General features: G+C 41.0%; 1 protein-coding gene across 10 annotated transcripts in view; it reads left to right on the top strand.

Moving 5' to 3' along the window:
• The window catches only part of FARP1 (FERM, ARH/RhoGEF and pleckstrin domain protein 1), a 205,626-nt gene that overhangs the window by 170,842 nt on the left and 9,169 nt on the right, over window positions 1–25,615 (top strand). For 8 of the 10 annotated variants that reach the window (XR_010428419.1, XM_064646056.1, XM_064646063.1 and 5 more), the window contains exons 14-20: window positions 3,108–3,298; window positions 4,774–4,863; window positions 6,968–7,101; window positions 16,751–16,832; window positions 19,474–19,711; window positions 21,102–21,232; window positions 24,254–24,322. Coding sequence is in view for 9 of the 10 variants with exons in the window: in XM_064646056.1 (XP_064502126.1) it covers window positions 3,108–3,298; window positions 4,774–4,863; window positions 6,968–7,101; window positions 16,751–16,832; window positions 19,474–19,711; window positions 21,102–21,232; window positions 24,254–24,322 (935 nt within the window). In the remaining variant the exon portion in view is untranslated. The remainder of the gene's footprint in view (window positions 1–3,107; window positions 3,299–4,773; window positions 4,864–6,967; window positions 7,102–16,750; window positions 16,833–19,473; window positions 19,712–21,101; window positions 21,233–24,253; window positions 24,323–25,615) is intronic. The other 2 variants (XM_064646059.1, XM_064646061.1) reach the window with 1 other exon arrangement.

The raw sequence follows: 25,615 nt of genomic DNA on the forward strand, positions 1-25,615 counted from the left end.
GCAATCCTTAGATAAACATTCTTTTGTACTTCTCTTGGTTTGTGTGTATACAGCTGACTCCATTATATTTGAAAGATGGCCCAAGTCTGAATCTAAATAAAAATCACTTGGAGTACTAGCAAAGAAAATTCCATGTTACCAGCTGCAAACCTTTTAGGCCTCCAATGCATAGTACCATTTGATATCTGGCAACTGACATACTAATAATTGCCTGTCAATCAATGAATCCTTTAGGGTAAAATGTGAGGAATTGCAGTACCTTGTAAATAAGATTGGTCTTCTCCCTTCTGTTTCTGTTTATATTCTGCAGCATGTAGTTGATGAGTAGAGCCTGCAGGAATATACTCTTCTGTGGCTGGAGGTCAGATGAAACACTTGGTTAATACAGGTTATTGATTCTTCACTTCTGTAAAAAAGAGAAAGTCACTGTAGCATTGTCACGACCCATCAGCGTGACACATGTCCTGGTTGATTGGCAATGGGGGAGGGAAGACCTTCCATTTTCGTTTTTCCATGGCTTACTGACTTACAGCAAAACAAATTTGTTTCCCACCTTTACCAGAACAACATCCAATGTGTTGATCTTTATGGCAGTGTTGGTTGTAATCAGGCCCCAGAATGTACTAACGTAAGAGAATTTTGACGCCCTTTCGTAATGTAGCTGCTTTCTTATACCTAGCTTTAATTTTCACTTGGTTCAGCACACTGGCAGATGGGGCCTAACTGAGCTCTTGCTTGTAGGTGGTGGTGGTTGGTCACTGCTCATGCCCACATTGATACCAAAAGGGAGGATGGCAGCATTTCAGCCTGCTGCAAAATGACTTTGAGAATGTCAGTGATGCATTGATATGCAAGTCTTTAATCAATGGGTGTATACGCAATGCTGTGAGCCACCAGGCACATTTTTTTGTGATACTTTCCATAATACTTTTCCCAATTTATGTCTTCCAACTCTAGAATAGGAAGTCTTTCTAATTCATTGTCTATTCAATATTTTGTAGTTTGAAATACTTGAGTAGTACTGATAAAAGTTCCAGTACCTCAGAAGTTAGATCTAGGATTATAGATAGGTAGGTAGATAAGTCAATATATCTATGTCTATCTATCACAGATAGGTGCTATTTAACTCCTAGACTACAATGCCTGTGAACTTCTCACAGAGGTGCAAATCATTTATTTGCTGTCGTATGACAGGCATAGTGCCAGAATTTCTTTGTTTCCACGTTTGAGGTGATATCACTTTTCTTATATCTTTTGTAATGTAGTTAAATAATTTTAACCTTACAACCTTGCTATTAATCTGTTTCACTATTTCTTAATGATGAATTCGATTTCTTTTGAAAATACTGTATATAGTTGTGTGCTAGTGTCAATAAAATTGACATTTGTGTAACAAGCTGTGGCATTTTCTCAAATTTCACTGAACATTGATTTAGTGTGAAACTGTTGGTAAATCCTTTCTTGCTAGCTGTAATAATATAGACTTTTATTTCAGACAAATACTGCTTTGACTCTGATTTATAATCGGCTACGTAACTGTCATGATTACATAAACTGATAACTGTACTGGCTTTTTCCTTCTCTTTTCAAAGGAATGATTTATAAACATGAACTGGTTTGGAATTGGAAAACATTCATGTTCTAGCAATAAATCTTGAGTTCTTCCAGAAAATAAATAGGTTTTACTGCTGGCCTAATTATATTTATTTTTTATTATATTATATTTACCAAAGCATCTCAGCTGTGTTTTTTAGCAACAGGAACATTTACCTGTCATAATTTAGGGAGGACACAAACACATGATAGTAAATTGTATTTGACCTTAATTATATACAGCATTGTATGTGTTTTACATTTAATCTTAGACAGCCATAAGAAGTCATAATCAAGAGCTTGTCACATTTTTTTTATTCAGTTTTAGTGTATGATACCAAATTGGTACAGATGTAAATGTTCTTCCACATGACAGATCCTTCTTCTAAAACACGTTTAGATTTTCAGAGGTTTGGAGGAGGAGATAACTGGGAGGACACTGCGCATTTTTGGCAAATTTTCTTTTTGTGCAGTCAGTAATCTGGCTGCCTTCCAGAAGACAAAATGCTAATTTCAGTAATATTTAATGTAGTGTATATGAATCCGTGAAAGTGTAATTAATTGTCTAATTCTTTAATATTTTTAATCCAAAATTAAATGGGACTTTATATCTGTGAAAATCTGAAATTGTCATGCTTTGTGCATTAAAAATATTGCTTTTCTTATGTAAATGTAATGCTAGCATTTCCATCCCAAACAATCAGAGGAGCATGGAAAGACCTACAAGGTATAATATACATACTTGTGTTGTGTGTAGAAATTGGGAAACTAGTAGTTTTTTTCCTTCATGTTAGATCTGACTGGTCTTAGCAGCAACACTGCTGTAGAAAGTTATCGTTTTTCTCTAGACTTCAGCCATATAGATTTGTTCTAATTTCTGTCCTGTAATTCCCTGTGAAGTACTGATTTGAGTCTTTGTAGTTCTACTTTGCTAGAAAAAATTGCACTCCTAGGATGATTCTCATATTGTTGTATTTATTCTGTTCCATAGAGTGGATTACAGTGGTGAAAATTTTTATATTAAGTTGATGGTTAGGCTCACAGAATCATAGGATGGCCTGGGTTGGAAGAGACCTTAAAGATCATCTAGTTCCAACCCCCCTGCCATTGGCAGGGACACCTTTCACTAGACCAGGTTTCTCAGAGCTCCATCAAACCTGGTCTTGAACACTTCCAGGGATGAGGAATCCCCAATTTCTCTGGGCAATCTGTACTAGTGCCTCACCACCCTCACAGTAAAGACTTGCAGCTCAGTCATGTGTGCCTTGATCCCTTCCCTACAGATTCAGTAATTTCAGCCCATTCCATCAGCTAAAAGACCCTTAAGCAGTCCCTTGGTTAATGCAAGTGGATGCAGTTCCTCTGGCTTCAAGGCCATTTGGGCTAGTTTGAGGACCCTGTTGGCTGTGTCTTGTAGCATAATTTCACATGCTGCAATTTAAAATTGTAGCTCCTTTTGGTACTTTCTTGAGAGAGCTTGTCCTAACTAACTTCTCTTTTATCATTTTTCCTAGCAGGTTCTCTGACTGGCAGCCCTCACCTTTCAGAGCTTTCCATCAATTCCCAAGGAGGACCATCAGTGGCAAATATGACTCTATCTCCAAACCTGAGCCCTGATGCCAAGCAGTCATCTCCCTTGGTCAGCCCTTTGCTGAATGACCCATCATGCATCAGGACTGATGACGAGGAAGAGGTGAAAAGAAAAGTAAGGCATATGAAGATGGCCTTGGCTCTCTTTTCTGTGATGTGTTATAATAAATCTGTGCCATTCCTGTTGGTTGAAACCTTAAGAGCTTGTTTGAACAGGATCTCCTATAAATCTAACTTGTTTTTAAGGAGTGGAGTTTGGTAGTTTGTTGTAACAAAAGAGTCAACTCCATTGTCTTACTAGATAGAAAATTTCCAGGTGATAGAAAGAAAAGAAAGAGTGTTGAGCCTGATGTGGGAGTGTCCAACCCAGGCTCTCCAGTCTGTCTCTGCTGGGAGCACCACTGGGGGCATCTGGTTGTGGGAGTAGAAAACGCTCTTTTTGAGCAACAGCCTGCAGAGTTCAGCTGGCAGTGTTTGGCTCAGACTCACTGTGGCAGAAAAACCGTAAGGGAGCGTCACATCCAGAATCACTTTCTGAAAATAAAATGTTTGTCTGAGCCAGGGTGTTCTGGGTGCCTGCTGGCTCATCCCTCCTGTGCTGCAGGGCTAGAGGGGGTTGCTTTTGCCCTTCTGTGGTCTGTTTTTTCTCCCGAGCTTGGAGCAGGAGGAATAAAGTTGGAACTCAGGTGGCTTTGCAGGAAAATGGGAGTTTGTTTAAGGAAGATCTCTTTTCCCACTGTGCATAATTAGCAAGATATGTGAGACAAATTTGAGAACAAGAAAAACCAAGAATCAGTTAGTAGACTTAGGATTCTCTGTTTCAGTCCAGGTTAGAGCAGCCAGTGACTGCTGTATATACCAGCTGATCATGATTCCTTTGGTGGTGTTTACTGACCAGGAAATGCCCACACAATCTCCACTTAATGTCTTTCCTAGCGTATCCACTGCATCGTTTTTCTTCAGGGAGGAAACACAGAGGAAAAGGATCCATGGATGTTTTTTCTTAAGTTTTGCTTCCTGAGCAACACAGAGGAAGATCAGCTGGGTTCCTTCAGCTCTTCAGAATTAAGACATTTTAAATCTGTAGCTTACTCTAAAATCCTTCCCCTCTCCCACTGTTAGGTTGTCCAGCCACACTGGGAAAATCCTATGAGTCTGAATTTTTCTGAGAGTATTTTTACTGTGGATTTTCATCCTGATGATGAAACTTATAATAATCAGACAATTTTTTGTCATATAGTCAAATTTTACATTTGATTCAAATGGTCATCTAGCCTTCAAGGGACTTCTTTGTGAACTTCAGAATGTGTCGTGCTCCAGGAATAAACTGAAAAGAACATCAGCCCCCAAAGCAGTAGAAATCACCGTGGCTGAAAAAGAAGTCTCCCAAAACCCCATAGAAAGTGCTTGTTCTCTTGTGTTTGCAAGGAAGGATTGTTTTCAGGGCTTCAGGGTTTAGGAACATTCAAGCATGAGTCACGGTAACCACAAGCAAGGGTCACTGGTTTGTAACAGTCTTCGTGATTCATTATCGACGTTTTTTTTTCTTCATAAAAGCAGAGGAAAACCTAATGTGTTTGCAATTTACAGAGATTCCCAACTGAGAAAGCTTACTTCATTGCTAAAGAAGCAGCCACTACAGAACGAACATACCTGAAGGACCTTGAAGTCATCACATCGGTATGTTTACTGGAGCATTACTCATGAAACATGTGAAGCTCTAGTCAGCGGTAGTATTTCATCTGCTCCATTTAACATCTTAACTGTTCCATGCTACTTTTATATTCTGTACTGTAGGTATTCTTTGCAGTGCACGGGAGTGCTCCTCCAGGGAGGAAATAACACAAAAACCAGAAAGTAGAGGTTTGCACTGTGGTTAGTAACATGCACTATGAAACTATATCAGGCTGAGGAACTTGGGACACAGTTCAGTTATATTTTCTTGCTCTCATGCTTTGTGGTTGTAATTACTAAAATGCCTGTGAGTTTTCAATGACTTCTCTTAAAACTGAAGTAGCTCCTTAGGGGCACATATAAATGTTTTCTACTGGATTAAATGCCCTCCATTTAACATGAAATATTGTGGAGTACCTCTTTGAATAATTCTGATTTTTCAGTAAGTGAAACTGTGTGTTAAAGGAATCATTAATCTGCAGTATCTGATCAGAGTGCGATTGTTAAAATCGTCAAGGCAAATGTGTGCCATCTTTGCACACACACCAATAGTCTTGTTTCACTTCCAAGAATATTGGTGGAAGATTTGACCTGAAATAACAATTGTCTGTGAAAGGGCACTGGATCCAAAACCCCTTGTGCTATTTCAGTCAGCTCCAGGACTCTCAGCTCTTTAATTGCCCACTGAGGTGCATTGCCCACTCCTGTGTTGTGTTGTGGTAAGGAGGACATGCTGCAGGGGAGAGTGTTGGGACCAGCTGGGAACCAGGGCCACACTTTCTCCTCAGCTTCTTGTGTGTTCCAGGACCCCACACGACAGATGAAGCTAATCTGACATCAGCTCAGACATAGCCAATATAGCATGTTTTTTATAGTAAAAAGTAACTGTGGCCCCACTGCTACTTACCCTGGCTTTGTGAGAAGCCAGGCCAATGAGGGAAGAGGCCAGGTTCTGTGGGACAGTGGTCATTGCTGCAGTCTCAACAGCAGATATGAAGATATGTTGTATTTCACCCAGTGGCTGCAGAAACAAAGTTTTAGCTCTTCAGAGCTAAACCCCATTTTTTTCTTGTGGTAGGCAAATTTGAATTTGCTGGTTCGCCAAGAGGGATAGGCCTGGTCATTAGCATAGTTGTATCAGCTGTGCTCCACAAAGACTGGCCCAGGAGGCCACTGAGAGTGAATAAGTATCCAGCATCACTGGAAAAGGAACAAATGGTGTGCATGAATTTTGAGGCTTGGTAGATGTGCTTCACCTTTAGCTCTGCTCAGTGTGGAGATAAAGCAGGAGAGGGAGGCTTGGGAGAGATCTCTCTTTATCCCAAGCCTGGCTCAGCTCCAGCTGATGTAGTGTCAAGCAAGACTGCTGTAACAGCCTTCTGTTGTCCAAACAGGCTTCTAGGCACTGCTGGAAGTCAACCAAGCTGGAACCCCTTAGGGCAGTGAGGAGGGAGTAGTGTTACCATATTGAAGACAATAGTCATTGCTACCTTGGCAAGCCATCTAGTCCTATGGCTTTCTTTATTTCTCCCATAGGTCTGTTAAGGTGAAATTAGGAGAATATGGAGGAAAACTGAGGAGGAGCCTATTTCAGTCTTTACAATGTTTGGCACTGCCCATCTTGTTTTCTGATAGTAGTGTCTTCCACTTGTTCGCTTTGCAAAGTGTGTGATGTTCTCTACCTGCACACAGCAACATAGGCTTGTGTGCTTAGTGTACCAACTGCTGTTGAAGGGATTTCAGGCAGAACTTGGCAAATGAAAATGCAGAGCATATTTTTTGTTTTTACTGGATTGTTTGGAAGTGTTGCAAGTATTGCAATGCTCTTTCTCTTGCACCTACAGCATTTGCCAATTCAGTTTGTATTGATCAGTGATGGCAAAGGGGAAAGGGCCTGTGCAGGGCCTGACCACTGATAAGAGCTCCAGTTCACCAGTTCACTCATAGGAGTATCAGGGGTAGCCTGGGTTGTATTCCTGGTGCCAGCTAAATCGTTGCTGGATTAGGCACTAGGCACTAGGTGTATTTGGTTTAAGTGCATGAAGACAGCAAATGATCATACCTGCTGCATTCCACCCACCAATAATTTCACTTCTTTTTTTCTTTGTAGTGGTTTCAGAATGCAGTGAGTAAAGAAGATTGCATGCCTGAAACACTGAAAAATCTCATTTTCTCCAACTTCGAACCTTTGCACAAATTTCATACTGGTTTTCTCAAGGAAATTGAGCAGAGACTTGCTCTGTGGTAAGATTCTTGATTGCTACTTGTCTGTGTTATTTCATGCAGTTTAGCATTTTTGCATTCCCTTCTTACTAACTCTTTGTGATCTACTGTAGTGATTAATTTGTGAAAGTCGCAGGTGTTGGTTATTAACAGACTAGGTTTATTGAATTGTGCTTTATTCCTGTTTACTCTGTTGTTCAGATATCTCAGATACAGACATATGCAAATGAGACCATAATTCTGGATGAAGCTTTCTCCTGCCAAATATGTGTGTTTCTACATGGCAGCTCTTCTGAAGAACATGTCGCAAGCAAGGCTTGTCAGTAATAAAGAGGGAGCAGCAGAGGACCAGGTCCCATTTCTGTCAAAATAGGTGTAGGCTGGGAAGATTTCACAGACCAGCTTCCCATTCTGCAGCATCACAGCTGTGACACCCTCAGGGTCTAGGTTCACTCTACAAATTGAAAGAGTGTTGGAAGAGTACATTAGGCTTAAAAATTATCTATCCTTAACATAATAATGACAGTGAAACATGGCAATTTTGCAAAATAGCTATGAAGTGAGTACTTCTTCCCTGGCAGGACTCTCAGTTAATTCATTTGACCACTGAAACCTGAGCAGAGGCAGCAGCACACAGAAGCCCTCTGCTTGCTCTGATTAGATCTGTCTGGACTAGATTGATTTGCTTGGTGTAAGCATTTTTTGGTAATTTATCTTTGGTGCTGAAAGCTGAGCTTTTCCTTCTCCGTTAGAAAAGTGACAATGGAAAATTATTTGAAAGGCAGAGCAGGCAGACCTGATGAGTGCTAATCAGTTTAATGCCTCTTTAACTAAATAATCAAAAGAAAAGCAAAAAAGTCTCAGAGTGGGTGAGTTAGCTCTTGTGATGTGATGAGTTAGATTATTGAATGAGGGCACAGCACTTTGCAGACTAGTGCTAACCAAACCCACCTGGCACAGTTCCAGAGTTAGCAGGTATTTTCTGAGAAGAGGGGAATGTGATACTGCCTCTGAGAGCTGACATCCTCATCCAGGACTCTGGTTGATGCCTGACATATAGTTACTCCAAGGACTTGTGCTGCACAGCCACCCTCTCTGTATCTCTTTTTTCATTGGGCTTCTACTGGTGTTAATTGCATTCCACCAAGGAGCATTTATTGCAGGTACTCCAAGAAGGCTCTTTCAAATGTTATAAAATACTGATTATTTCTTCAACTGTGGTGTAAGGTTAACAGTAGTTGGAGTTAATCTCCAGCTAGTTGGGGTTAAGAGTGTGTTGTGAGAAAAGATAAATATATACAATTTGTAAGGGGTAAGTTCTGCTCTCTATCAGATCAGTCTAATCTAGTGAGCTTGCTGGGTCCTGACTCCTGGAGCACATGTTGAAATAGATAACCCCTATGTCATTCTGGTTGCTGGTGGCATTACAGTGGATGCCAACCTCCTGTTTAGGTGTGATGTTTTTCAAAAATTGGATGATGGTGCAATAACAGCCCGCTGTGGAAAGGTGACATTATAGTATGTAGAGGGAAGGGCCACTTTTGTTAACAGAAAGAAACAATATTTAGTCTTTTAGACTTTCCATGTTTTTACTTTGTTTTTCCTTTTCAGTTAGCTTCTTTTCAAGCTGAGTAAGCCTTTGTTTTTCCAGCTTTTCCTTGGGTCCTAAATCTATGGTTTCACAGAGCAGTAAACCTCAGCTTAAAGCCCTAATATCATATTTAAAATGCAGTTACCTTTTGATTTAAAGTGCTGATCTGCTATTAAGTTACTTTGCAATCCAAATTTGTTCAAAAATATTCTGCTGAGTTAACTTTGTCCCAGCTGGGCACCTCATTTTGACTTTGTCAGCTCAGCTATTGCATGTCCTTCCACAGTTAGTGTGTAAAGCCACTGGGAATTCTCTGTTGGCTGCTCTGATTCACTTAACAGAAAACAGTCATGTTCCTGCCCCTGGTCTGCATTCAGTTTGCAACCAACAGCATGGATGCACCTAATGTAATACCCCTGTTGTAGACAGTGATTGTTTTTAAAGTTCTGAAATACTGGAATACGTGCCTTAGGAAGGAAGGCAGACTTGCTGACAGGTATTATTTTGGAGGTGTTGATGTTTTTATATAATGCCACAGATGCTGAGATAAGCTGCAAGCAATGAACTCTGTCCTGTAGAGATTACTATTTAATTAAACAGTGAGTGACAAAATTAAACAGCCCCTCAGCATGTAGAAGAAGCTGATGGCAACGTGGTAGGGAATTTCTTCAGCAGCGTAGTCAAAGTCACTTAGCTCAATGTCCATACTGCCATGATGGTACCTCTGTCTTTGGCCCCAGGTGTTTTTAAGCCAGTGGGCTTCAGCTGGAGCCAAGTGCAGGGCACTGACCAGCCTCTGCCTCAGCTGCCTGGCTCCTCATGGGCGTGGCTGAGCCAGTGGCGCAGCTGCAGGCAGGTGTGGGCAGGATTCAAGCCAACTCATTTGTATCCGACTCTTCTATGTCAACTCTTGAATTTCCGGGCAGGTGGATGGGAGAAGGAAGGTGGAACACTTGTCCTGAGACACGAGTGTGCTCTGCATTCCTCAGAGGGTGACATGTCCTATATAAAAAAAGGCTTTGAATGAAAGCATTGTGGACTTCAAGCTGCTGGAAGCCCCTTGCTACCCACGTGTGTTGTGGGAGCTTGTCTGAGAGAAAGAACCTCCTGAAACCAGTCATCTATTTCCCTCGTGAGTAGGATGCTGGGTTTTATCAACTTAAACTCCAGTTTGCCCTGCTTGCTCTGCCTAAACATCAGTGTGTTTTCTAAGGTTTGTTTCAAACCTTCATGCTTCATGTTGGAAGCTCTTACAGGAAATCATTCTCTGCTCTCTTATGCCTTGAATCACGCTGAATCTGATACTCTGCTAAAGATCTGTGAGGAGAGCAAGGCTAGGGGAATTGTGCATAACAATTGTTAGACAGCTCTGTGCTCTTAATTTGTTCAAACATCTATAGACATTTAGAATTTGCCTCAAAGAAGTTCAGGTTGTGCACATTGTTAAAAGCATTTCTGGCTTGCTTGAAGGCTTCTAAACTGTTTGAATCTGCAGTCAGAGGAAGGCTGTCTCCTACAGAACATCTTAAGGGCCAGTATCTTTTTGACCCAGTTATGGATTCTGGCAGGTCTGATCTGTTTCTTTACAGAGTTCACCCATTTTTCTCTTTAGTACTGCATTTCCTAAGAGCAGCACTTCTCAGTGTCCAGTGCATAGTGATAATGTTTTTAATAAGACGTGGATTGATACTGACACCAATAGCCAACTGCAGAATACAAGCAGTTACTGCGTTTTTCCGAGCCAGAGCTTCTTTCTGGCCATGAAATGGAGCAAATTCCTGGTGGTTTTATTGCACAGCATCCTAAGATCAGTGGTTCCATGCTCTGGGCTGTATTTTCTGCCCTGCCCGTGCTCTTGCAGGGCCAGTGAAGCAGCCCATGAATCCCCTCAGTTGCTACAGCTATGCTGAGCCCTGGAGGCTGGCCATGTTCCTGGGAACAAGTGAAATACCCCACTAGACTTGTGGTTTGAGGAAAGGAAGGATTACCTTTGGTGGATGCAGGCAGGCGAGGTCCTTTGCCCTCTCCTACAGGAAGGGAAGAGGAATAACGCAGAAAGTTGCCTCAGGTGGGAGAGGGAAAAGCACATATCAGGCTATCCTGTTAGCAAGTGCCAGAAGTGCTGCATCCAGCACCAGGTCCTAGTCCTGGCTACTAGGTCTCACATAGGTTGTTCCTCAGCAAGGCTTTGGGTGCAACACCAGCAATTCCCAGTCCTTTTTGCTGGGAGAAAATAAGGGAGGCGTATCTCAGTGACTTAAAGCTGGGTCCTTTTTCCCAGAGCCTGAGATTTTATTGCAAGGAGGAAGAGGTATAGGCAGCGCAGGCAGAGCGTGACATGCTCCATTAACATCTGGCAAGTTGAATCTGAGAAGTTAGTTTGGTTCTACTCCTTCTCTTATCTAAGTTGTTTATTAAGCTGTTAATTTGGGCCACAAACACCATTTTCCATCCAAAAAAAAATCGAGCTCATCTTTCCATACCTCTTTAAATCTTTGTATTGCAAGTTTCCACACTGGTTTCTTTAAATGCTGACAGAAAGTGGCAAAGAGAGAACCAGAACTTTCCCCCTTTGGTTGACCACTGAGAACTGTAGAAAGTAATGCTGGAGCAAGGCAGGATAGCTATTTCTGCCCTAGGAAGCTCTCATCAGAACAGTAAAAATCTGTGTTTTACACCTTATCCATGTGCTAGGAAGAAAAAACACTACGTACTTCTCAGAAATACAGGCAGACTTACCCTCTTCCAGGGAAGCTGAGAGTTTGACTTCTAGATCACAGGCACATCTGAGGAAAGCTGCTACTCGGTATTACCAGATGTGACTGTGTGGCTGGTAATTTGCAAAAAAAAAGGCTCTTAGATTTTAGCATATGAAAGGAGAAGGCTCAATCAGGATTGATGGAAGCAAGTTTGAAAACCTGTAATAAAAAAGCACTCAGGGAGGTGTAGGAAGATGGGCTAAATGTTCATTTATTAACCATTTTCTGTTTGAGAAACAGCACTTGTTCTCAAGAAGAGCAGCATGATAACACAGTTTATATAAACAGGGCAACAGTCCTTATCTGCCATCTTAAATGCAGAGTGCCAGCTAGTCAGTTGGTTCTGCATATCTGGTGAGGAGGGATGAAGAGTACAGTTTCAAAAGTGTCTTCATCCTATGTGCAGAAATGAGGTATGTGTTGTAATACAAACCTCTGAGTTATGCATTATGAATTCCTGACACAAAGACATTGAGAGGGGCTTGGTGCCAGTGCATTGAGCTCGAGGATAGTTTGCATTGCTGAAGTCACTTTTGGGTACTTCTGGGGTTTAAAGCTGTGCTACACCCAAATTAATTGGAAATTGTTAGGGAGAGAAATCACTTGTCCAGGATCTATTAGTCACATCTAGAGCCATATTACGTTCATCTCAGTGGCTCTCTGGGAGGGATGCACGCAGGATCAGCTCTGAGCTCCGCAGCAAGATATGAAATGCTCTTGCATTTACAGTATTTTTTCATGCAATGGTGTTACTTGCTCTGATCTTTTTGTTTAAAAGCATTTCTAATGCATGTTTCCTTTAGATTGGATTCCTCTCACAACAGGGATAGCCAGCCAAAGTCTTTAAATGTGTGTACATTCCCCAGAGGGTTGGTGTGACTTTGGTGAAGCTCTGATGGCTTCATCAGTACATTTCTTATGCTCTGAGGAGTGTTTCATGCACCACTTACTGCTGACAGGACAGCTGCAGTGCCGGAATGGGCAGGGGAGTGAGAAGCACTGTGTAATAGGAGGGCATGAGCTAAGAAGGGGCTGTTTTGCTTTTATTGACTCTTCTTTTTGAATTACAAAACATTACTCTTATTTGAAAGGCAGTTGTAATGGCAAATATTTAAGGTATTTTTTAGTATTAGAACTTTAGCTAATGATAAAGTCATAAAAAGTCAGAAGTGTCTAAGTGCTCAAAGGTCAACTATAATATCCAGGAGGGAGATGTTGTTCCTCAACATGTAACAGAAAATCACACATTGTAAATATAATTTTTTGTAATTGATTTATTATTATTTTGGCTGCAATTGGAGGCTGCAATCAAAGATTTTTATGTTCACCTCAGAATCTTTGTTGAGAAATCTTTATCTTCTTCTTTGCCTTGCCACCATCCGCATCAAATTTCTGTTTCTTCTGCTACCATTCATGGATGACTGAGGATATGGGCTGACTTGAAATTTCTTTCCATTATTTTTTCAATTATATACACTAAGAATTTCATGTAATTCGAAAATCTGACATAGCTACTTGTGTCATCCCTGTAAGTCAAGGTGGTAGCCATTTGTAGTAATGTAAATAAGGTGGTGTCTGAGTTTCTTATCAGGTATAAAAGTCAGTCTCTTCATCCTTTCTTGCAATTGTACACTTTTATCGATGTAAAATGGAAGGGACTATTTGGAGAAATATGAGCAATAACCCGATTATACAATAATATCCCCATTATTCAGCATAATTTTCAGTGATTTTACTCATATGATGTGAGTGGAGTGAGGGCACATTATGTGTGGGGAAAGCAACCCCTACATATTCTATGGAGCTGGGGATCACAAATCAACTCCTGATGAAAAGTTGTGAGATCCTAGTTCCTGAGCTTTGTCCCTTGTCACTGGCAGATAGCTACCATGTTCAAACAGTGACCCATGAAAACAAGGAGTAAAAAGAACAATTTAGCCATTGATGCACAACAAATGAGCAGCTTCTTTCCTCTCAGCAAGCTGAGTGTTGTTATTCAAAACATACACCGCAGGGAGAGCTCTTTTTTGTGCTCCTGTGCTTTGGGCTGTTGCAGCAGTGAGACATCATCTGATAGATTGTGTGCTTGGTTTTTATTTTTATGTGCTGCGTATTTGGATGCTCTTTTCCTGGGATTTCTTCTTGTTTTTGGGGGGATTTGCATGTTGAGGAGCTGAGAAACAGGGCATTGTAGCATAAGGTTTACTCTGGAGTCCGCCATGGAGCTGAAGTGGAGTGAAGTTGGGGTTTAGGAGGCAGATGTGAAGCCGTCATGTTCCTCCATGCCTGGCTTCAGCTTTCCTTGCCTCTCTGTTCCCCATCACAGCCTACATGCCTATGCACCATTCCCAGTGGGAAAATCATCTCTGTTGCAAGGGGCAGCATTTGCATGAAAATTAATAATGAAAGCAAGAAGAATTGCTGAAACAAGGAGCAATACCCAGCCATCACATTTCTGTATTTTCTCCTAAGGAAACCCGGCTTTGTTTCTTCAGGCAGCATGCACCTGCGTGCAGCACAGGTCATCTCTGTTGGCCTGGGCAGAGGGTACAATTCAGCTTTTCACTGTTCAGCCAGCAGCTGGACACAGGCTGTTGCTTTTGGGGAACCCCCTTCTCTCTGTCTGTGTCACTCTGCAAACATGGAGAGTAAGATTTGAAAGTCATTGACCAAAGCCAATGAAGGGGAACTGTTCTTGATGCTTTACATGTGACCAGTGTGGTGAAATGCTGTGCAAGCAGTCAGTGCTGGCTGTGCTGAAGAGTGCCCAGGGGGTCAACTTTTAGGAAATAAGGACCTGACTGCTCAGTAAAGAGCTGCACTAAATATTAGCTGTTGGAAGCACTCACTGTGACTTCAGTAGGCTTGAGATCAGCCTTCAAGTAGCTAGCTATTAGATAAGAAATTTGCAATATGTATTCTAGCTGACCCATATTGTAGCCCTCAGATCAGAAAAGCAATGTCTACTTAGAAATAACATTCTGTAATGCTGTACTTAGTATTTATCTTGGCGGTAAATAGATAACTTTCGTGCTCAGAAAGGTACAAAATTGTTTAAGTCTATTAGATTAAATCAAATGTAGAGACATAAAAAAGGATCCAGGCAGTGCCAGGGAGGTAGAGAATAACACATAAAGCAAGAATTCTTATAATTACCAGATATGGTACCGTTATTGGCAGCAGTACAAATTCATCTGGCTTTGACATTTCTGGGATGGTGTGTAGTGGCACAGCATAAACTGTTTGGGATGGGATGCTGCATGCTGGCTCCACAGGTGGAGAGTGGCTTTCCCTTGCTTCCTGCCAGTGTAGTGTTACTGCCTTAGACTTCAAATGGTTGTGACTTTCAGTTGAGGGCACTTTCATGTGCACTACTTTGAGCAGACCTTCACCGGATGGAAAGTTTTATTTACAACCTGCCAGAGAAAATCTCAGTGGGGAGAGCAGCTGGATGAGTAGGACGTGGTCGAAGGGGAAGTCAAGGAACAGCATAGAGGGGAGATTATTTGACAGACAGAGACTTCCTGGAGACAGAAATTGTACTTTTATCCTCAGGTAATGTGGAGACTGTAGTCTTGTGATGTCCATACATACTTCCGCTCTTCCTTGCAGTTTAGAGAATTTCTTAGGCATGATTTGACTACTACAGTGCTCATCTAACATAGTACTTTTGCAAAACTGGTGATGGTAATTAAAGTTATCACTGACACAACCCAACTTCCTATCCCAGGGTAACCTTTGGGTTTGGAAAAAAACATTAAAAAATCATGTTGAGAACCGTTTTTCCTTGCCTAAATAGGCATGTGAGTGCCTGGGAGTCTTAACACAATAGGAAATAATTAAAGGCAGTCTATGAAACTGGCTATTGTTCAAATGAACATGGAACAATCCCTTGTTTGTCAAGTGAGTCTCTTTGTCTATTGAAGGATAAAATAGATGTTACTGTGTAGTATTTATAAACTGTGCCCTCCACATTTCCCAGTTAGAAAAGCATGCAGAGAAATTATCCAACAGAAACATAATCATGTTAACTTTACAAAACAAAATATATGTCTGAATATGTATCTATTAATATGATAATATGTCTTGCCAGTGAAAGTATATTCCTAAGAACAACTGCATCCTCTGTGATTTGGTGACTGTGAGACTTCTTTGGTTAAGTTGCCCATAGTAAGGAATGCAGAGTTTTATAACCTTGTTATCTACTTATGCTTTCACTGTGCACAGAATTGTCTTAAAAGTGTGAATTACTGGGAATGAGTGAAAAACAATATATCCATTTAGCATAAAACAGAGGCTACATTATCTTTGGATTTATTTAAGACTTGATTATGTTTCTGTCCTCTTCCAAGGTAGTGCATTTCTTTGGCTGAATTGCAGTTGCTCACACCAGGACTGGATCTGTCTCCCAATACTCAGATTAGAGAGCTGAACTGAATTGTAAAAATTGAGGACAGCATGTAAAAAGCCATGCTGCAGGAAAATTGGATGCACTATTAGAAGTTGGAAAGGGGAAGGGAACAGTTCTTCTCCCCACACAGCCCTAGTGATTTTCTTTTGAAAGCATAACTTGCTTGTAACAGATCTGTAACAGTTAGGTTCTTACAGTCATGGTTTTTCCTCCTGTGTTTTCTAAAATGTGTTTGGATTCAGTCAGAGCGTGGTATCCTTGCCTGTCTCGCACATGGGTTTAGAAGCAGGAATATCTTTTTCATCAGGAGCTGGATTTCTCCCAAATGGAGCACTCATCCAAGTGCAGCTGGCTGGGTGGGAGGGAGCAGTTTGCATTTGTAATATCATAAGAAAATTCCTACCAGTATGTAACACTTATGAGTCAAACGCAGATGCTGGATAGATTTTTTTTTTTTGGTCCCACTGTCCTTTACATAAGCAGAAAGCTTTTCAGAGGAGGAACACCCCCCAGGTCCTGTTCTGGGTTTCAGACATTGTTTCTGAACAGAATTAACCTTCTGCTCTAAGCCCACATATTGTCATGGGATTTGGATATCTTCTTTTTCCCAAACCATTTTCAGCCTTCTCTGGTGTGTTTAAAAATGCTAAAAATTTTCTTTAGGAGTCTAATCCTTCTGTTGAGTGCCTGCCCTCTCTGTTGTTAGGAGTGAAAGCCAGGCTGGGTGAAAGGTGTACTGTACTTGGGAATTACACGTCTGTCAGGAATATTCCTCACACGCTTCTGAGCAATGGAGCATGGGGGTCAGGTTTTTAAAAGAAATGAGCTGTTGAGGTTCTTTCTGTGCTTATGAGTGATTATGCAGTTTTATTGCATGACTGAAGTGTGTGGTATTTCTGTTGCTGACAGGGAAGGCCGCTCTAATGCTCACATTAAAGGAGATTACCAAAGAATCGGAGATGTTATGCTAAAGAACATTCAGAATATGAAGGTAGGAGTGATCCTATAACTATTAAGCTTTGACATGGATTAACATTAGCATGCTTTCAATTTTCTCATGATGTTGCCTCTTGTGCTGTTGTCTGCCAATTGTAATCAAGGATTATGCTATGAAAGTTTCCTTTGATGAAGTAGCAAGCATTTGGTGAGACATAAGATTTCAGAATTGCAAGCTGACTTTAAATTGTCCAGCCCCTTTCCTCCATTCTCCAAATATAGAAGCAACAAACACAAAAGTTCAGGAACACCTAATTTCCAGTTCTTTTTTTCTTCAAATAAGAAGGCAAAGCATTGGAATTTGTGTGGATGACGAGACTGTTCAAAAGCCTACTTTTTCATGCAAATATACATGTTAACATATTGCAGGAGTAGTGACCATAACCTGGATATTAATTAGTCTTGGGAAAGTTATATTTCTGCACTACAGTGACAAGTTAGATGAAAGGTTTTTGAATCAATGAGAATAATTGCCTTCAATCCCTTTAAAACTAGAATTAAAAATACATGTATGAAGCGTAAATCTAGGTGTAATATTCAGCAGATTTTGCAACTGTTTTTAATCTGGCCAGAGCAGTATTGTTGATGCTCTGTTGATGCTCTGCTGAGAAAACAGCATGGAATGCAGGCATGGGAGCCTGTGAAAACCCTATGAACTTTTACAGTAGGGATATAAGCTCACCTTATTATGATGTAGCTATGCATCCAAGTCGATGTGGGGCAAAACACGACACTTCACCTTTGGTATGTGGATCTCAAAGTGCTTTTGAAACTGTCCAATAAATCCTTCCTTGGTGATTGCCACTTGGGCATTCTTCAGTTAGTAAATGCAGCAGCCTTGAGTCCTTGGCTGGAGGAAAGGGCAGTTTAGTCATTACAGCTCTCCCAAGATGTTAGTTAGTACTAGATTTATCTTTCAGAAAGACAGAGAGACGCTGAGAAGTTAAGTGATGTTCAAGTGATTATACAGCAAATCAGAAGAAGGGAGCTTAGAAATCTCCATTTACAGTCCCCAGCATAGACAGCCTCGTCACCTTACTTTCTCTGCAGTGTATTTAGCCAGGAACTGCTTTTTTCCCTCAAGGTATAATTCAGATGCATTGGAATAAATGTAAATTGGACTTTTCTACCTCCGTCCCTCCATGCACACCTTCACTTACAGTTTTTAGAATACCACAGAGCTTCTGACAGATTCTTCTCTTGGTACCTTGCAACATTAAATTGGCTGTCGTTTGCTGTCTGCAGGTCCTTCTGGGGCACTAGTGTAAAGGCTGTGAATAGTCCTCACTGTAACTTCGTCCTGTCAGTGTGCTTTCAGCCTTCCAATTTTCCCTTTCCCATTAGAGGGTTTTACTTCATTTGCTTTGAGATTCACCACCACTGATTAGCTGACACGTGGAGGAAAGAGGCAAAAGCTAGTTTAACTCAAAAGAACTGCACAGAAAACAGTAAAATTAGTTAAAACTCTACTTATTTATCATGAGAACTGTTAAAAGACCTGAAGACTGACATTTCTTGTTTAATTAACATAGGAGAGAAGTTAAGAGCAAGTAATTAATGGGTAGTCTCTGTAGCAATCTAGAAGGTCTGCTGTGTCTTGCCCGAGTTCCAGACTTGTAAAACGAATATGTAGTCTATGGAGGAAGCAGCTTAGCTATAGGGAAGGTATGTTTCTGGTAAACTTGTCACAAATCACAGGAGAGAGAGTTGACTAGAAATGTGTCTGAAAGCACAAACTTCAGATTAAGCAAAAGTGTCTTCTCAAGTACATTCATTTTATGCATTCAGTGTCTTTTTGTTGCTGCCTAATGTTTTACCAGATACTGGAAAACTTTATTTGGCTGCTCAGAGAAGCTCTGTGCATCCTGAAGAACCAGTTCACCTCTAGCAAAACACAAATTAATTCCATGTCTTAATTGTTAAAAAAAATCTGCTGAATTGTTCTAAAAGGGACTTGTAAATATCTGCAATACTGAGACCTAAATGAAGTTCCATGCAAACCTCATTCACTTGCTGGTGCACTGGTTGGTTCCCCACGGCAAGTGGGGTGATCTTAGAGACTGCACTAAGGAGAAGAGGCTGTAGCCCAAGAATGAAGAACTCTAACATATCCATTTCTGTTGGACAACACCTCTATTTTTGTGTTTGTTCAGATTCCTGGGAGGTGCAACTTCTCATGAATAAGAAGGCAGCAGAAGCTAAAAGTCCATTTGCCTGCGTCTCAGCTCCCCAAAAGCACCTAAGGGAACTGGGGCAACTAAATCCCTTCATCCTTTTAGAAAATCTCGTTTTCTTTCCTAACTCTGCATTCACATTTTCTGGCTGTCTCCCTGTTGCACCCAGTTGCATGAGCTATGTTCATGTCATCTCCTTGCCTTTGGATTTCTCACTGATAAGAGGCTTAGTTTCGTTGACTCATGTACTTTTGTTTTACAGGGAATGCAGAACGGGTGGGGGTGTCTACTTCAGATGAGTAATGACATTTCAGAGCTATTGTGTTTTAGAGTGATTTTGTTTGCAAAATTTCCACTGCTGTGCTAGTTGGATGTTTTGCTGGAATAGGTTTGGGCTGAGTCATCTCTCATAGTGATTGCTAAGAGCTCTACTACATCCTTTTTTTTTTTTGTGCATATAAGCAACTGACAATTCACCTGCGGAAGCACAATGAGATTTTAATGGAGTTGGAGAATGGGATCAAGAACTCTCGTAAGCTGGAGACCTTTTGCAGAGATTTTGAACTACAGAAAGTTTGCTACTTGCCTCTCAACACCTTCCTTCTCAGACCTTTACACAGGCTTATGCACTACAAGCAGATAATGGAGAGGCTTTGCAAGCACTATCCTCCAAGCCACACAGACTTCAGGGATTCAAGAGGTAAGTAAGAGAAAAGACACCAGTTCTTGGGGTTGTGGAACGGCATCCTACTCCATTAGAGGTGTATGGCTGGCCAAAAAAAAGATTTTTTTTTTTTAAACCTACATTGAAAGAGGATTGAGTTGCAAAATCCAGCACTCTGAACACTAGAAACAGTAGGATTCAGGTTGTATACACATTATGCCACAGTCTGGGCAGGTATTTGGAAGAGAATTCTGCTGGGGGTTATTAAACACACAGAAATGACAAGACAGTTCAGGGAGTCTCTTAAACTGAAAACAGTTGGGAGGTTGGGAGAGAGCACAAGGAACATACCATATGTGCTTCTCTCTTTCCCTAGAGATCTGCTAAGAACACAAAATATTGGCCCAGGTGAACCCTCGCTCTGACCCAGCAGGGCTGCTGTTATTATGTCTTTAAGTGCTATTTGCTTTTTTTTCAAGACATTTAGTGTACTCTATTACCATTTCCATGATTTGTTTCAGGAACTTGAAACAGCTGGCTTGGATTTTTTTTTTCAAACATGAAAACACTTTCCCCCTGTAGTCTGGACTCATTGCCTGCCATTTCTTTCTGATGATTTGTTTTCCTTCTTCTTTACCTCCGTCCCCCACCCCTGTTGTAAGCTATGTATGTTTGAGGATAACTGTGTTATCCGTACAGTTAACATCGGTGCAGATCCACGGAAGAACCTGGGCAGGGAGTAACACTCAGCATAACTGCTGGCAGCTATAAGGTATAGCTGAGTTAGTTGGCTGAGTTCCCTCAGATTCCATACAATGGGACCCACAACATGCAATGCACAAAATGTGGAGGTAACCTGACCTGTGGCAATAAGAAATGCCACAGAGGTCTACGGCACTGAAGTGCTGTGTGGCACAGATGTTTGCCCAAATGTAGCTACTGCCTGAATGATCTCAGGGAATGCAGTGAGGTAGTGCCTTCATTTCCCTCAGCCAAGGCTAGATGTTGAGGATGATGTGTCCATTCCCAGTGTGCCACAGGCAGGGAGAAAAAATGAATGTTTTTTCAAGCATAAAGAACATCCCTAGATTGATTGGAGATGTAGGAAATTAAGTCCTTTGGGAGAATCCATTCACTGGTGCTCTGAATTGACTCTAATGTTCTTACAAAGTTCCTGTGGCAAATAGAGCAAACTTTTGATTCAGGAAATGGGCTGACTCTTCATTACAGCACTCCACCCTTTCCACTCCATAAGATGATGTCCAGAGTTTGTGTGGGTAGTGAGTTTGTGTGTGCCTGAGTAACTTTACACTGTGAAGAAGAGCAGCACAAGAAGGTTTTTGAAATAGGTGCTGCAGATAAAAGCCATTCTTTTTGAACATTCTTGTAAATTTTTAATAAGCACTTTATGAATTTGTCCATCTAGCTGCTTTGGCTGAGATTTCTGAAATGGTGGCTCAGCTCCATGGCAATATGATAAAGATGGAGAACTTTCAGAAGCTGCATGAACTGAAGAAAGATTTGATGGGCATGGACAATCTGGTGATCCCAGGAAGAGTAAGTAACAGAGTCGTGATCAAGATTTGATGCAATTTTAAAGTATTAGGTGTGTTTTAGAAACCTGTTAATTAGGTGCCACTGTGACATTGCCTTTCCTCATACAAATCTTTTTCTCCCACCAAAAACTGTCAAATGTAAACATAATAATACCATATGTCATGGTTTAACCCCCTGGCAGAAGCCAAGCTCCGGCAGACACTAGCTCACTCTTCCACCAGTGGGATCTGGGAGAGTTCTGGAAGGGTAAAAGCCAGAAAACTCATGGATTGAGATAAAGACAGTTTAATAGGTAAACCAAAAGTTGCATATGCAAGCCAAGCAAAATAAGGAATTAATTCACTGCTTCCCATGGAGAGGAAGATGTTCAGCCATCTCCAGTAAAGCAGGACCTGATTACCCGTAACAGTTACTTGGGAAGACAAATGCCATCACTCTAAACATCCCTACATCCTCCTTCCCCCTGCTTTACGTGCTGAGCATCATGTTGTATGGTCTGGAATATCCCTTTGGTCAGTTTGGGTCACCTGTCCTGGCTGTATCTTCTCCCAACTCCATGCACCCCCAACTTCCTTGCCGGCATGGCGGTATGAAAAGCAAAGAAGGCCTTGGCTCTGTGTAAGTCCTGCTCAACAATAACAAAAACATCTCTATATTGTCAATCCTGTGTTCAGCACAAATCCAAAACACAGCCCCATACTAGCCATGGTGAAAAAATTAATTGTACCCCAGCCAAAACCAGCACACCATAGAAAACAGCAACCTTTAAAGCAGGAAGAGGCAATCCTTGTTTACTGATTTTGTATAGATTTGGGCAGTCGTAGGCAATTCCAAACATCTATTACAACAGATGTGCTAAAACTGTAATATTTATCACAGTGTTCAGAGCTTGAACAGTTGCACATTTCCTCATTTCATGCTGCCCTTATTTTTTTTCCCAACCCTCGATGCTAGAGCATGACAGATTAAAGGAAAATAAGACATTTGTGCTGGAGGACCTTCAGCCCTTTCACAATGCCTTGCTTTGAAACTCATGGCCCTGGGGACAAGCAGTCTTTTTAGTCTACATGTAACATTAGGCAATAATTTTTGAGACAAGGTTGCCTTAAGTAAACACTTTTAATTGCGCTACAAAAATACCAACATCTCTTTTTTACTTGTGATGCTTTTTTAAGAACAAAGGCTTATTTCAGAATAAATGAGCCACAGTGTAATATTTGTAGCCTTTTTTATTTTCCTAGGCACACATATCTGTGCAAGCAAACTTGAGAGTTGTCTGTTGCTGAAGTAGTTACCTCCCCACTCCTTTGACTTTTGTGTGTCATATACAAAAATAATACTTGCAGCAAGGGAAATGCTGGGGTATGAAGTTGATGTGCCATTGGGAAGGCAGTGCTGAGCACAGGTATTTCTGGATTTGTGGCTGTTCCCCACTCCCTCACTTTGCTTTTTCTCTGTCTCCAAGCAGCTGCCACAGCTCATGTTTCTAGTGATCCACAGACTGTTCACATCCTTGGCAAGTCCCTCAGGACATTTCACAGCCTGTGCATCTCTCTATCACATGAAATTAAATGCTGTCATCGGGTGTTTCTGCTACCCTATTCTATTTAAAGACTGAGCAGTCTTCCTGTCCTAGGAAGTTCAAGGAAAAGGCAGATGGGGAGGCAGAGGTTGTTTGCCTGCCAAGGCAAGAAACATTGGCCACCATGCTCTGGCACATGCCCAAGATGTTGCTGCTGCCAGCCCTTTGGCTGCTCTTCTGGCTCTGACTGAAGTCCCTACCCTGGTGCAGGCCTGGCTGGGAGGCAAGTGCCACTGCCATCCTTTTCATGTTGTCCCAGAGTGGGATCTCTGCTGCCACCAAGCTGGTACCTATATTGGACATGAAAACATCCTGTGGTTGGTTGTGCTTGCAGGTTGCAGTGACCTGCAGCTCTTGATCCATGTGTTAACACAGCACTTGCTGTGGTGATGCTAAGCCTGCTGGTGACTATCAGATGGTACCATATAAATACTAATTATGATTAATATTAATACTCTTTGGTGGCCAACAACAACTTCCAGTGGCCTCTCTGGTAACATGAGCTTACTGTGGTATAGGGATAACCACCTCTAGCCCCTTTTCCCACCCCTTAGCCCTTAAGTAATGCAAGTGGGGGGACTGGACACATCACAGCAACCCTAAGGTATCCAGATGGTCTCTGAACAGATTTATTTTAGACAGCCAGTATACCGAGGTGGAGGTGATTCTGATGCTTTAGAGAGGTTTTAATGCACAGTTATGAGTAGAATGACCTTAGAAAGACTGTAATAAATAAATGTAAACCTCTTTGCAGAAGCTGGAGGGAGTGACTGAAAAACTATATTTTCATGAGTTTCAGATAAGTGTGAGTTACTGCATAGTTCACAGTAACCCCAAGAAATACAGCATTTTGAAAGTTTCAGATGTGCTACTTTCCCTCTTATTCCATACCCAAACGTTCTTAAGCAGTTTGATCTAAATTAATGTGCTGTACTATATGAGATGGATGGTACTGGGATAACTTACACTTCCAGAAAAATATGCTTGTTTTTGCTGCTGATGGTGATGTTGTGTAGCTGATTTTGCGTTGCAGTTAAGAGATAGGTAAGCTATATGCACCACAGAAGCTTACCACTGGGGAACCAATAACATATAGGGCAACTTACCATTAGTTTTTACATCATTTGTACCATGACAAATACTCATTCAAAACTGATGAAAGAGGGAGCTGCCTGAAGTTAAGCTTTCTTAATTTTAGGTAAAAAAAATTTGCTTAGCTGAATTTTCCTAAAATGAATGAAAGGAGTTTATCCTAAAGACAGTTAAAAATGGAAAGGAATTATCCTATAAATTAAGTTTTTAACATATTTAATAAAATTAAAAGTCTTGGTGACTGGTAGTCAAATCATTCCTATGACCAAGTAGTCATATTTATGTTTGCATAATAAAAAAATTGTCATTTTTGCAGGAGATACTTTTTTTTAATTTGTTTCCCACAGGAGTTTATTAGACTGGGTAGTCTTAGTAAGTTGTCTGGAAAAGGTTTACAGCAACGGATGTTCTTTCTGGTAAGTAAAAAGATAGTTTTCTTTTACATAATGAAATGTAACTCTAGGCAACTATTAGACATACTGTTAGACTCGAATTGTGAATTACAGTAAATATTTTTAAACAGCCTTTTTTCAATTGGCATAATACATCACCTGTGTAGCTGGTTGTTAAGAATTTACATCTCTGTCCAAATCCAATGTAACTGCTTCTTACAAAGATAAAACTATTTTTTATATGACCAGGTGACTACAATGGTAAAATATTACCTCCTAGCACTTTGTCTTGTTAGATAAAAGCAGAGTTACTGCAAAATGAAAAGTGGCACCATGGATAGTGATTATATGCAGAAAAGAAGATAAAGAGTGACTTCTGGTGATATGAACAATAATCCACATAATGCTCTCAGGACACGTAACAGAACCAAATTTTTCCATAAACCATCCAGTTTCAGCCCACGGATGCCCAACCGTATCGGTGAACGTGTCTTTACCTGGAGATGCATTTTGCAGCTCTTGCTCTAGAAAAGGTTATCTCCTCCCACCATCACTCACAGCATTTTTAGGTTATGGTGATCCCATTCAATCTCTGATCCACAAGAGCTGATCAGATGGTTCCTTCTCTCTTCCTGGCCAGCTGATTTGCTCCCAAGCTCCCCATCTTGCTGATGCTGTGCCCTTGGTGCTGGCACACTGGAATACCCATTAGCGTGCATGGAGTTTCTAATCCAGTGTTACAGGGTAAAACATTGAATAACTACTGCTGCATGGCACGAGAATACTTCCTTGTATGCAAAAGGTGAAGACAATATGTGTGTAGAAAAGCTTGTGAGTATGTTAGGTTTTACAAGGTGTTTGATATTAATCTTTCAAATAAGTCGAAGATATAACCTGATACATCTACCTGGGTAGATTATCCTCTGCCTTTAAAGACACTGAAGAGGAAGCCTAATGAATATGGTGCATATTTTCTTGCATACCAATAGTTCTTGTCACCAGATGATGCCTTGATATTATACCTGTATAAAACATTACAAATCTAAGACTAGACTCTCAAGTCAGGTGCTCACTCTGTCAAAGAAATCTTTGATCTGTCTTAAGCACCAGACTCTATTTGGAGGTAAAATCCCAGGTCAGTATTGTGGGATTCCGAATACATGTGCAATCATTGGCAAAATTAAATCCCCCTCTAGTGGCTGATCCACAAAGCTTCATGACCTACTGCTACTGAATTGTAGAGGTCTGTGGTGAGAGCTCTGTTTCACATCAGAGAGTATGATTTTCTCAATGCAACCATCTGATTTGAGAAAAACA

The sequence above is a fragment of the Pseudopipra pipra genome, chromosome 2 (assembly GCF_036250125.1).
Source record: "Pseudopipra pipra isolate bDixPip1 chromosome 2, bDixPip1.hap1, whole genome shotgun sequence".
Taxonomy (NCBI): Eukaryota; Metazoa; Chordata; class Aves; order Passeriformes; family Pipridae; genus Pseudopipra; species Pseudopipra pipra.